Genomic DNA, 13,385 nt, shown 5'->3' with positions numbered 1-13,385 from the left:
AAAATTATATATGTAAAAATTTTCACTTCACTTTTTAGTTATATTACTTTGCACTTGCACTAATAACCTTCTGAATCTCTGTATAATGTAAAACCTGTTCAGCTTTAGTTTTTTTTTGATGTAAAAAACAAACTAATATGCACCCCCCTCTACACCAAAAAAAAATATTGAACAACCCGATGTTGCACCAAATGATATGTTTTCTCCCAATTCTAATAAAACGTGCCAAGTTTCAGAACAAGAAGAGAATACCAACCAAGTTGAAGCCAATCTCCAACTCATATGACAAAGCATAAACTTAGCTACCAAACCGAATAAGTTAAACGCAATATTGTCAAAATTTACAACATTTAGCTGGTTAGGCTAAATTGATTCAAGTGATAGATGTGATAAACAATTCAACTTTGCCAAAGAAAAAGCAGTTCAATTCAATACTTTAAACTTAGATTAAAATTATGTTATGAAGTACTTATAAGCTATAATTTGTGAGAATATTAAATAAAGCTAGATTTTCCAAGAATAAATAAATAAAGATTTATCCAATGCTTAATTAAACTCTAGCAAGCTACCAGATGTATTTTGCTTTTCTTATAACAATAGAAACTCAGAGTAAACTGCATAGCCGGCTTATACAAGTACAACTTGATGCGCTACCGTACCCTTACTCCTAGAATCCAAGCTATTAAGCTACAGAGCTGTACTAATCAGTGTCCCAAAATCTAATTCAGCATGTATTATACAACTTAATATTTCTTATCAAGCATCCTTAAAGAGAGGTACAACTATAGAGGTTCCCATGTTCCGGTATGCTCCAGGGCCTCTGGAGTGTCAACCGGTGCGAGTGTCCCCCTAGGGCCGCGACCAATGGCCACAAATATACTAGCATTCTCTAGGGCCTCTAGAGTGTCATCTAGTTGCAATTGCTTGTACACAAGGTTCTCAATTGCATTTGTGTCGTGCGTTTCAGTCCCTAAAGCTCCAAACGCCTACAGATAGCTGTCCTTTAATCTCTAGTAATTTTACAAGACTTAAAATATTTGTATCTACTATATATGTAATTGCTAACCACGTTGATTCCTAACCCTCAACTAAGAATGATTCTATTTTTGCACTTGAATAATTCCTAATCAAGTTGGAGGAAAGAACTCCACTCTTTACTAACGTTTTCCAAAGGTACTAGGGCTTTCTAACAAGCTTTGATATTAGCAACTACTTTGAATTTCTAAATAAAAAGAAATCATCAAAGTATTTTTGAAGTTACTTTATATTTAGACAATATAGTAGCAAAGGTCCTTTAATAAGTTGTACATGTAGACTATCATAACCTAATGAATATCAACTATATACATAATCACTAATCACGCTATTCCCTCCGCAGGAATAACTCCGCTCTTTACTAATCGCTTCCAAAGGTACTAGGACTTTCTAACAAGCTTTAAATTAGTAATTATTTTGCTTTCTAAGAAAAAGTCTATTAGATAAAGAATATTTAAATAATAAACATTTACCAAGATAATATAGAGGCAAAGGTCCTTTAGTAAGTTATGATATGCTTATAAGTTAAGTTTTTAAATTAGTTTTACTTTTACTCTTAAACTGCTTAAGTAATGGCAAAATTAATACAAAGACCTAAGTGTTGTAAACACTTCCACGCGAAGATCTCCTATTATTTATTAACTTTTGTGCAATAAAGAACTGTTGTCTCACAACTTCAAGTTCAAATTATTCAATATATACCAAAGTGAAAAATGTACTAAGTGTTTATTGTTTATACTTTATTGTTGATTAAATGTGAGTATCATAGTTTAGTATTGTATTCTAACATAAGTATAATAATGTTTTTTAAGTTATTTTCAATTATTTTATATAAGGTTAAATATGTTTTATGACAGTTAAAACATATCTTTGGATTTGCAAAGTGTAAACCATAAGTTCTTAATAAGAAAGTAAACTTTAAACTTATAATATTTGATTCTTTAAGATTTTCTTTACACTTGACATGTAATTGTTTGTTATCCAAATACTTTGAAAAATAATCATCAAACTTCATTATGTTTTGTAAATTTACAAGTCCAAAGATATAATAGTTAAACTTAGATAAATTTGCTAAAGATAGATTTTTTAAGCAGCATAAGTATATGATTTTTCAGAACTTAGACTATTTCTCTATGTTTTGAGCTTCATTTGATTTTTACAAGTCCCAACAGGGAACTTGTAAAATTTCTATAAATCTCAATAAGAGTAAAACAGAAATTAAGATAAATGAAAAATTGATACACATAAAAATAAACACCATTCTTATCAAAACTAACAGAATGGTTAAGAAAAGAGATAGTATACAGATAAACACATTAGATAGGTTAAACATTAAGAGATACAGAGGTTAAATAAAAGATTACGAGTGAATGAGTGTGCAAGGCTCATTGAGAACCAAATACTTTGCTGCTCTATTTATACTGAGATCTTAGAATGTTCTAGAATTTAGTTAATGGCATAATCTGATGCAATCCTAGCTTTTTTGTGCAATAAAAAGTATAACAAAAACTTCTACATCAGTTTTTGTCATATAATAAAGAAGATTCTGGAAACTTACACATGATGCAATGTTAGCTGTTTATGTATTAAAAAGCATAATAAAAACTTCTACATCAGTTTTTGTCATATAATAAAGAAGATTCTGGAAACTTACACATGATGCAATATTAGCTTTTTATGTATGACAAAAACTTATTCATTGGTTTTTGCTTGTATAATTAAAGTGTTTCTAAGAACATTCTAGTATCTATATACAATTACATAATACAAAATAATGATGAAATTATTGAATCACAGTAAATAACTATACTCTTGTTTCCTACAAAAAGTCTAGAATATTCTAGATATAAAACACAATTATATAACTTTGAATTGTTGTGCAATCCTAGTTTTTGCTCTTGTAAAATTGTAGCAAAAACTGCACTTTCTGTGGGAAACTCAAAATATACTAATACTTGGTTTTTTTTTATTTATTTTAAAACTACAATTCTTTTCATGTTTTTTTTTATTTTTTAGAACTTTTTTATTTACTTTACTGGACGTTAGTCAAATTGATTTTTTGTGTATTTTTTTAATAAAAGTAAATCACCTTACCCAGGTCCTGGGATGGTTTAAAGCCGTTTTATTTTTAGATTCAAGTTTAGGTTATAGGTTTCTTCTGTTCTTCCCTACCCCTTTGAATACCTAGACGCTGGGAGTGTAGCCGCCTAGTCGATAAATATAGCATTGAGTACGAGTAGTGAGTAAAAGTATTGATAAATTCCAAATAAAAACACAGAAATGCTTTTATCCTTTCTTTTGTTTTTAGCATATTTATATCCCCTATATATTTTGTTAGATATCATTAGACGCTGTCTGTCTATCTGTCTGTCTGTTTGTCTGTTTGTCTGTCTATCTGTCTATCTGTCTATCTGTCTGTCTATCTGTATGTCTATATGTCTGTCTGTCTGTCTATCTGTCTATCTGTCTGTCTGTCTATCTGTCTATCTGTCTATCTGTCTATCTGTCTGTCTATCTGTATGTCTATATGTCTGTCTGTCTGTCTATCTGTCTATCTGTCTATCTGTCTATCTGTCTATCTGTCTATCTGTCTATCTGTCTATCTGTCTGTCTATCTGTCTATCTGTCTGTCTGTTTGTAATGTACTATCCTCTATTTCGTTCAGGGAAAAGGGAATGATATTCTGACAAACAATTCTAAAGGAAAACTTACCCTCAACCCCTTTCCCCTTCTTACCTTTCTCTCTTCAGTTAAATGAAAAAAAATATATATATCACCGGATATTTTAAAAGGTTTCGTATTTTTTTTGTAGAATTGATTGGTAGTGGTTTAAAGCTATTTACGATTTATAATAGGATAATACTAGCAACTGCATCTATAGCCCATAGAACATCTTAAACTCAATCAATAGATGTATCTTAAAAACTGATAAAAAAAAACCTTTGATGGTTATATTATGATTGTATATCTTTTTATAGAATAATGATAAAAAATCTACAAAATAAACAGGAAAAATCTACGTAATAGTACATTAGAGGTTGATTTTATTGAATTTAGACTAACCCAGCAGAAAATATTTGCTTTGTGAACTTTAGGATGAGTTAGGGGCCAAACGGTGTACTATAAGTGAGCAAAATGTAAAAATAAGCATAATATTGGTCTTCTTTGTTAATTTTTCATGTGGGCTAGCTTCAAATGCACACAGAACCTAAACTATACCGTTTGACCACCAGCTGATTTAAATGTTAACCAAGGCATTTTTTTCTGTGTATTAGTCTTATATTTACTAAAATCATCTTGTTATGTATTACCTTGTAAATTTTTTTCTGTTAACTTTGCGGATTTTTCATCGCTACTTCATAAATCCATAAAATGGTCAGTAGTAGGCTGCCAAATACTTTTTATTAAAACTAAGATAGCTCAAATATTCAGGGAGTGATAAGCGTTTAAAAAAAAACAGTTTCCGACGGACACCCTGTATGTATTACATTTTTTTACAGATCTATCAATATATTTATATACACGGTATACACTCAGAGTTTAAGGATAACAGAATAATAAAAGATTATAGGTAAACTTCTCTATAAGTGAAATGTATGTCAGTATGTACGTCTTTGTTTGATTATCTACTGCTTATCTATTACTTTTTTGTAGAGGGGAATTTTTGACAAAATTATTTTGCCATCTTAATTTGTATTTAACCCCGTTTACATGGCTATTAAATTGTAACGCTACGTCAAAATCATAAAAAATAATAGATAAATATTCTGTTGATTGCACTACCCTTGTTCTGAGGTCATAACTGTGTATGATAATATGTTCGGCCTGTTTAGTAGCTTAGACATTCCCCTTACTATACTATCATTGCCACGCCTTTGATATAAGCATAGTGTACTATTTTAACGTCTTCAGCAGATTCGCCAATGTAGCGGATTTTATCTCGCTTTTTATAATACTAGCAGCTTCACCCCTAGCCTTCACCCCCCAAAAATAGCCTTAAACCACCACAGGACCAATAGGTATATACCCTGAAGAGTAGAATCCGATCGGTTAAGTGGTTACCGAGATCGAAGGGACGGACGGACAGACAGACAAACAGACGGACAGACATCAAGCTACTTTGTATTATAGATAACATAAACGTGGCTATGTAATGTGTATAGTTATAAATAGGGAGGAGGGGACATTGTACTGTCTATTACACTAGTCCCCAAAGTTTTGAATATATTTTTCTTATTTGTTGGCTTAACAACCTTGGGGTCATTCATTGAATTTTGATTGGTTGGTTCATAAAGATTACTATCTAAACATTCAACCATTACTTGTAATCTAGAGAAATGGTAATTTTGTGTATTATCAATGGGTACTATGTACATCAATTTATCGGCCATTGTCTTATACCTTTATATCCCTGCCAGTTATAAAGGTTGGTGGTATAAGATTAATCCTCTGGGACCTTACACAGATAACTTTACTTATTTATGCACTATACTACGATCATAAGGAAAATTATTTTGTGGAGCGCAGCTACTATATACAAAGGTTATGTACTATTATCTATAATTATACGTCATGTATCATACTAGCGGCTACGCCCCTACGCCTCTTGGGAGGGTGATGGTATCCTAACTCAAAATAGCTATAAACCTTCCAAGGACCTATGAAAAACTACACTGTAAAGGAGAACCATATCCGTTTGGAGGTTTGTCAAACAGATTAACAGAAATGTTGCATGTAGGGAATCTTCTCAAATAACCTCTGAATCACAATTATGTATTCTTTTTTACATTTTAGGCAAAACACACCGCGAGTGAGCTACGTAACTGCTTTGGATATTTGGATGTGCGCTTGTGTTGTATTTGTATTTCTCATTCTTCTAGAATATGTTATTGTTCTTTGGTAAGATTTTTTGTTTGTCATTAAAATTTTGTTCATTTTCCAATCCCTCAAGTAAACTGAGGTAGATTCTTTAAAAAAGTGGGGCAAAATTGTTTTCATGATAAATCCACCAAAATCACATTAAAAATCTACAAAAAATAAACAAAATAATAGAAGGGTTATGAACATAAGATTTTATTTAATTTTTGTAAATTTTTGTGATATTGGAGGATTTTTCACGAAAACAATGCCCCACCAAGCGATTAGTGGGGCAAATTTTTTCAAAGAATCCACCTCTGTTTTCTACATAATATACTAAAGGTATCAAGCATTATTCTTAAGTCAAACCTACAATAAGTACACAACGATAACAAGTTTACATTGATCAATTGAAACTAATAGGTCCGAATTTTAAGGAAGCCTAAAACTGTTCGTTAGGAAAGGCAATACTGTTTGCGGTTAAAGGATAAGAGGATGAATGTAAAAAAATGTGCAAGACTCGATTTATTATTTCAAATGTCTTATCTTTAAAAGAGAAGTTTTTTGCAGATAGACACGATTTAGGAACTCTTTAATCGTCACCAGAAATTCCGTCCATTTTAAATATGCTGGTTTTAAAACTCTTTGTATGATATAATTATTCTATTCATATGATTTTTTTAATAGTATTTCCTAGGACAACAAGTTTCAACATTATAAGCGAACCATCCGTTTAATTAAATCATAAGATAAGAGTATATCCTTATAAAGTATTCTGTATTATCGCAATTTTACAACAAATTCATGTACAATTTTTTATATTTACAAATAAATGTTTTGCTTATTATGGTTGACAGTATACAAGTATTTTCAAAGTATTTCTTTACACGTACACACAAATAAAGCCGTTTTTAAAAGCGAAGCTTTTCTATAATTAGGGTCGGTCGGTCCGTCCGAATGTCCGTAACAGATAGCTTTTTCCGTAAATTTAGGCATGTTAGAATTGTCCTATCGATTTCAAACTTTGCATGGTGATTCCTGTAGTAGTTAGGTACAATTTAGAAAGCAGAGCAACTCTATAATCATTACCAAAATGTCCGTACGTCCATTTTAAACATGTTGATTTTTTTACTTTCTTAACAACAAATTTTTATGTGATCTAATTATCCGATTGATCTGATTTTTGTATACTAATTCCTGGGATAACAAAGTACAATATTATAAGCGAAGCAACTCTATAATTAAGTCTTTAAAATGTAAGTATGTCCATAAACATTATTCTGTATCAAGCAGTTTTTCAACAAATTTACTTACAATTTTGCATTGACTCTTATACATTTATATTCTGATAATTCAGTTCTTACACTATACAAGTGTTAATGTCCGTTTGTCTTACCGTCTCAGCGCTTCGCTTTTATGGATGTTGTCAACCTTGTTTCTTATATAGTTTGATTCACCAAAGAAAGCAGAAATCAGATATGACGGAAGAAAACGGGCGAGAAGCTTTTGTTAAAAAAGGTAATAAAATGTGTTACTTTTTATTATGTTTCATCATTATTTGGCCACAACTCTGATTGATGGGGCTTGTAAAGGAACTATTTGAGTATTTTAGGTCGAAAAAGGTATATTTTGTAAGCATTTTTGACTGAGTTGTGGCCAAATAATAATGAAACATAATAAAAAGTGACACTTTAAATAGTTTATTATAATAGCCTTAGATACTGAACTAGAGGCTGAGCCCATGGCATTTCCGACAGAAAAAAAGCCTAAAACCATCCAAGATTAAAATCTAAATATGAATAGTCTAAGGCTTATGTGAATCTTTTCAGTAGTTATTAAATCTTTAGCTACAAACAAATACATTAACTTTATTTCTTTATATGTCAATCCGTAATTATGTAACATTGCAAGAAAGTCTATCTCTCAAACACTGCTGAAAAAAAACTTTTTTGCTGGAATTCAGAATATTTGTAATTATAATGAAATTGTCTTGTGAATGCAAAAATGCTATGAAGTTTTAAAATATGCAATCTTCTAACTTATATTTCGAAAGACTTTCTTTATGAAAGTGAGGAGGGAGGGGGGGGGGTGTTTAAACATAAATGTCAAAGGTGTAAAAAAAAGTTTTTATTACAACCGATTTTTAGAATCAGAAGGCCAGCAACAATCAGAGAAAATCTGCTTCAACAATATCTTTTCTAATGGAAGAATCAGGTAAAATTATTTTATTCTGGAGAACCTTTTTCTAATACAGTGGGTAATCTCAGAAATGCCCAAAGCATAAAAAAAACTACCACTTAAATTAACTATTTGACTATTTTTGACCAATTTTTTATGATATAAAAGGCTAATTTGATCCTAGTAATCCAACTATTCAAAACTGACTTGTTATCAAACCTAATGTAGATAATTTACTTTACTAACAGACAAACTAACATACGGATATCTATAAAACAAAGTAGTACTATGTCTGTCTGTCTGTCTGCCTGCCTGCCTGTCTGTCTGTCTGTCCGTCTGTCTGAAGCTTAAGATCTCAGTAACCACTGAACCGATTGGGCTCTAATCTTCAGGGAACATACCCACTGGTCCTGTGATGGTTTTAAGCTATTTTCCCAACTCCCCCCAAAAAATGAAAAATACCCGCCCCCCCAAAAAAAAAACATTTCGATCGATTAAACCTCTTGGGGCAAAGCCCCTAGAGGCTAGGGGCGAAGCCGCTAGTACCTAAATATAAAGTAGCAAGCTTTTTTTGTCTGTATTAAATAATCTCGCTAACCAATTTACCATTACGGTTCTCCGTTACAGTTATCTCTTTGAATATAGCGCCCTACATGCGCACCCGCTAGTTTTAATCTATATAGTAGCTGTATAACTAAAGAAATACACTATTTTTTCATTGATATATGCCAATATGTCTATATTATATAATTATTTATGTATGCATATAGAAAAATAATTATATATTTATAACCATTACGCTCTCTTGGCTAGTTTTCTTAAGCCAAATGATTAAGTTTTTTTGGTGAAAATGGAAAACATTAATATATATTTTTGCTATATCACTTTCAATTCTGGCTAAACATTAACAGAACTCTATGATTCCCTAAAAGTTTTTATTAATGCATCAAATAGTTTCTGAGATTATAATGAACAAACACACACACACATACATATATATTCCTTATTGTACACTAGAGGCCTCTAGAGTTAAGAAGAGAGGGGAGGGGGGGAGTCGGTCCTTCACTTTAAAAGATAAAAAACAAAGATGTGTGTGACCTCTTATAAATAATTTTACACCTTTACATTTGACCTATGAGAAGCTTCACTGTAATTGAGAACTATATCCGTTAGACAGACACACAGACAGACATTCTGTTACTTTTATATTAGAATATATTTGAGCGAATGAAAAAAAAAGTAGTTCTTCTCTGAAGAACATGAAAAATTACCTTCCTCATTTTAATCATGTTTTAAATATTTAATTAGAAAGGGATTTTAAGAAAAAAATGATTAATACTTATGGGTAAAATCTCTTAAATCTTAATTAGATCAATGGTAAACCTAACTTTGAATCACTCTCTATAAACCAGGGATGAAGGGAACATTAAATTGTAAATTACACTGGTACCCAAAAGTTTTATAACCATGTTATCTTATTCTTTTACTCAAAACTTAGGGGACTTTTTGAATTTTATTGGTTAGTTCTAAACATTTCAACCAAAAGCTTAATCTACAAATTGGTTGATTATGCAAATCCTAATAAGTTGTGTATATCCAGGGAGTAAAAGAGGGGACAATTTTTAGGAGTCTCAGACTTTGGGTACTGGCTTAAAGAGAATGTTCAAGAATTTAGCAGTTTCTGACTGAGTTTAGGTACTAGCGCATAAAATGCCGCCACTTGCTGTGTTAGTTTTGAATATTGCAGACAGATATATTTGTTATGTGATGGCTGGTTTTAAAAAAATTTCTCCAAAAATTATCATTTCATAGATAAAAACTTTATTGTGGTATTTATGTAATAAACAATCTAAGAACCCCTACATTTATAGTGGCTTTTATACTTTAGGAATTTGGGTTGAGCGAATTTCAGGGAGATTTTTCACGTAATTAATTACAGAATGGTTACGTCAGTCTGATGTACAATAAATCTAATTGTCAAATGAATGCTTTTTTTATTGGAACTTTTTTCCTATTTTATAGTTTCCTAAATTTATTAACACCCCCGGCCCTTTACAATTTGCTTAAAATTTTCCAGATAAATCTGGATTTCCTGGCCTTTCAAGGAAACTCTTAAATTGAATTAATTGCCCATTGTCCCCTCCCTTACTCCCTAGTGTTTATCAATTTATCCCCAATTATGATAAATAAAATTATCATTTTTGTTATTATTGGTTGAAAGTTTAAATAATGCTAGTTTGAACCAAGCAATCAAGATATAATAAAAGCATATAATAATAAATTATGGAGAAGGGACAGTCCACTTAATATATGCAGGTTTGTGCCTATTTTTGTCGCAGATTAACCATGATATATTTATGTGTTTACCTATTTTCAAACAATTCATCATACAAAACAACTTTTTTTAAAGTTTAGCTAATAGATAATGATGACCCTATGGGGCTTGGTGTCGCTTCTGGTTCTACAGTCACTCCTCTACGCACCTCGAAGCATACTCCGCGTGATTGCAGTGTAAAGCTTTCATTTGCCCATAAGACAACCAACACTTTGATTGCATGACCTTTGTCTGAGAAGTTCTAACTGTGCATGATAATGAGTTGCGCCTGTTTTGGGTCAAGACATCACCCCTACTCTTACTATTTACGTCGCACACCTAATATGCCAGCATTAGGAACCATTTTTCTTTTCACATCTTTAGTAATAGTTATGACGCGGTGTAGGGCAAAGCTTTGAACCTATCACCTTTCTGACAACGAGCGGATGTGCTACGTGGTACGCCACAGTCTTGGGTTTAGCAAATAGATAATAGATGATGAATCATAACGGATAAAACGATACAGCATAAATTGATTAACCTCTCCCTGAAAAGGATCTTGAGATTGAAATTATTGGCGGAAAAGTTTGGAAACCATCAATAATCAATAAAAGTTTTTAGCAACAAATGATAGAATGTGTCTATAAACTTTTGGTTACAAGTATAATTTACAGTCCAATGTCCCCTCCCTTCCTGAATATACAAGTTAAACATGAACAGCAAATATATATTAAACAATTTATATATTATTTGGACTTTGCACCAGATTTTCGTGTACTCTACTAAAGTAAATATGTAGCAGCTGGATAAAATAATGATACTACCCACCACTCCATTTATCTCTTTCCCTATCATCCTAATGGATTTTCGAACAGTCCAATAAATGAGGTACATGTTAGCAACCTAAATGGACTACAAATTTTCCCCCTGTCAATATATCCACATATATCTTATATCTATTATTAAAACAGACCAACTTATTTTCTGTTATTTTGTGCGCACATCTATGATGAAACAGGGGACTAATCCCTGTTTACAAATTACTATGGGAAGAGGGATTTTAAGGTCTAATGCCCATTCAAAATATGAAATATGGATGTACAGTTTTTCCATTTTTTTAGAATTAAAGCGCTGCTACTCAATAACATTAGTATGTAGACATGTATGTATGTCCAAAAAACTTTTGATTGTTAAGACTTCGTTAATTATTTGTGGATTTTTGATGTTTGACACTTTACTCTCATTTTTATTCAAAGTTATTTATTACACTACTATACCAACCGTAGTCATTACTATTTATGTTTAATAATGAAATGTCAAAGTTGTCAACAGAAACGCTCGTATTATTAAGATAGATCATTGAAGAATAAATGTTTCTTTGTCTGCCAAAATTCTTTTTTATATTAGAAGGACTTATGTGTATTAGTGACCATCTACAAAATATATGTATTAACATTATTGACCTTATTAAGGAGAGTGATTCATACCACTGATTCAAATACAATGGACATGGCTGGTATTGAGGACAGGTATGAATATTTGTCTATATATCTGTCTGTCTATCTATCTATCTATAAGTATATATACCTATATGATTCATACCCCTGATTCTAATACAATGGACATGGCTGGTATTGAGGACAGGTATGAATATTTGTCTATACATCTGTCTGTCTGTCTATCTACCTATATGATTCATACCACTGATTCTAATACAATGGACATGGCTGGTATTGAGGACAGGTATGAATATTTGTCTATACATCTGTCTGTCTATCTATCTACATGTCTATCTATCTATGTGTCTTTCTATCTATTTGTCTTGCTTTCTAACTCTTAACAGTAAGAAGCTGTTTATAGTGCTATGTAGAATGATGTCATACAAATGACCAATGATTGTACAATACACAGACTAAATTACCAATACCATGCCAGTATACATTTTAATTGGACAATGGTAGGCCAGTATGAAGACCTTTTTATAGACACTTTAAACAGTTGCCAACCAGGGAGTAAGTGAGGGGACAATGGATCGAATATTCAATTTTTAGGAGTCTCAGACTTTGGGGACTGGCTTAAAGGGAATGTGCAAGAATTTAGCAGTTTCTGGCAGAGTTTGGGGACTTGCGCATAGAATGCCGCTACTCGTTATGTATGTTTTGAATATTGCAGACGGGGAGAAGGGATAGGGAAAGTGGGGGGAAAGGGAAATAAATACTCGTTGTGTTAGTTTGGAATGTAGCAGACGGGGAGAAAGGAGAAGGGAGTTGGGGGTAAGGGGCAAAAGAAATAAACAGAATAAAAAGGGGCAGTCATATTCTTGCTAGCAGCTGGCCGGGTCCAATAATCTTTTAATATAAAAATCACACCAAAAAACCTCAATATATTTCATCAAAAACAAGTTGTGATTTCACTTTACATGACGCTATGGAAATCTATTATTCAATTAACAATCCCTTTATAATTTCCTACAAATTTATTGGATTAAACTGGATTTCATGCCCTTTCTTTGATAACTCTTATATTGAATTAATTGCCCATTGTCCCCTCCCTTACTCCCTGGCTGCCAACTGTCAATCTATTTATTGGGAGGGTACATCAATTTATCGGCCTTTGTCTTATCCCTTAAAACCCTGATATTTTTGCAAGAGATTGATATAAATTGAATTAAGCCTCACAATAGGTTAGAGTGGTTTATTCATTATCACGTTAGCTCCTCGGAAAGTGATATGCAATTTTTAAAATGCATATTGATTTTAACTTTTCCATTACTGTTTTTATTTGTGGTTAATCGTCATTTATATGGTCTTAAACTTTTAAAACGCTGGTATCCTAAAAAGTTTGTCTGGCAATTTTTGGCATTTGTATTATAGCTTCATATATATTTTTTTAGCTAAAAGTAATAATAAACAAATAAAATATAATTTCCAGTATGGCTTCGAAACCGATTAATATATTTGCTAAAATAGAACAGGTTCTAAGCAATACTGAAAAATCCTGT

At 31.8% G+C, this 13,385-nt stretch overlaps 1 protein-coding gene across 1 annotated transcript in view; it reads left to right on the top strand.

Moving 5' to 3' along the window:
- LOC145331913 (gamma-aminobutyric acid receptor subunit rho-1-like) overlaps positions 1-13,385 on the top strand; it is a 94,606-nt gene that overhangs the window by 62,099 nt on the left and 19,122 nt on the right. The window contains exons 13-16 of the mRNA XM_080176786.1: positions 5,830-5,934; positions 7,340-7,410; positions 8,040-8,106; positions 11,857-11,913. Of these exons, the coding sequence (XP_080032912.1) occupies positions 5,830-5,934; positions 7,340-7,410; positions 8,040-8,106; positions 11,857-11,913 (300 nt within the window). The remainder of the gene's footprint in view (positions 1-5,829; positions 5,935-7,339; positions 7,411-8,039; positions 8,107-11,856; positions 11,914-13,385) is intronic.

This window comes from Acartia tonsa, chromosome 11, assembly GCF_053477335.1.
Source record: "Acartia tonsa isolate MP-2025a chromosome 11, ASM5347733v1, whole genome shotgun sequence".
NCBI classification, from domain to species: Eukaryota; Metazoa; Arthropoda; class Copepoda; order Calanoida; family Acartiidae; genus Acartia; species Acartia tonsa.
This window is presented reverse-complemented; position numbering and strand designations above follow the sequence as displayed.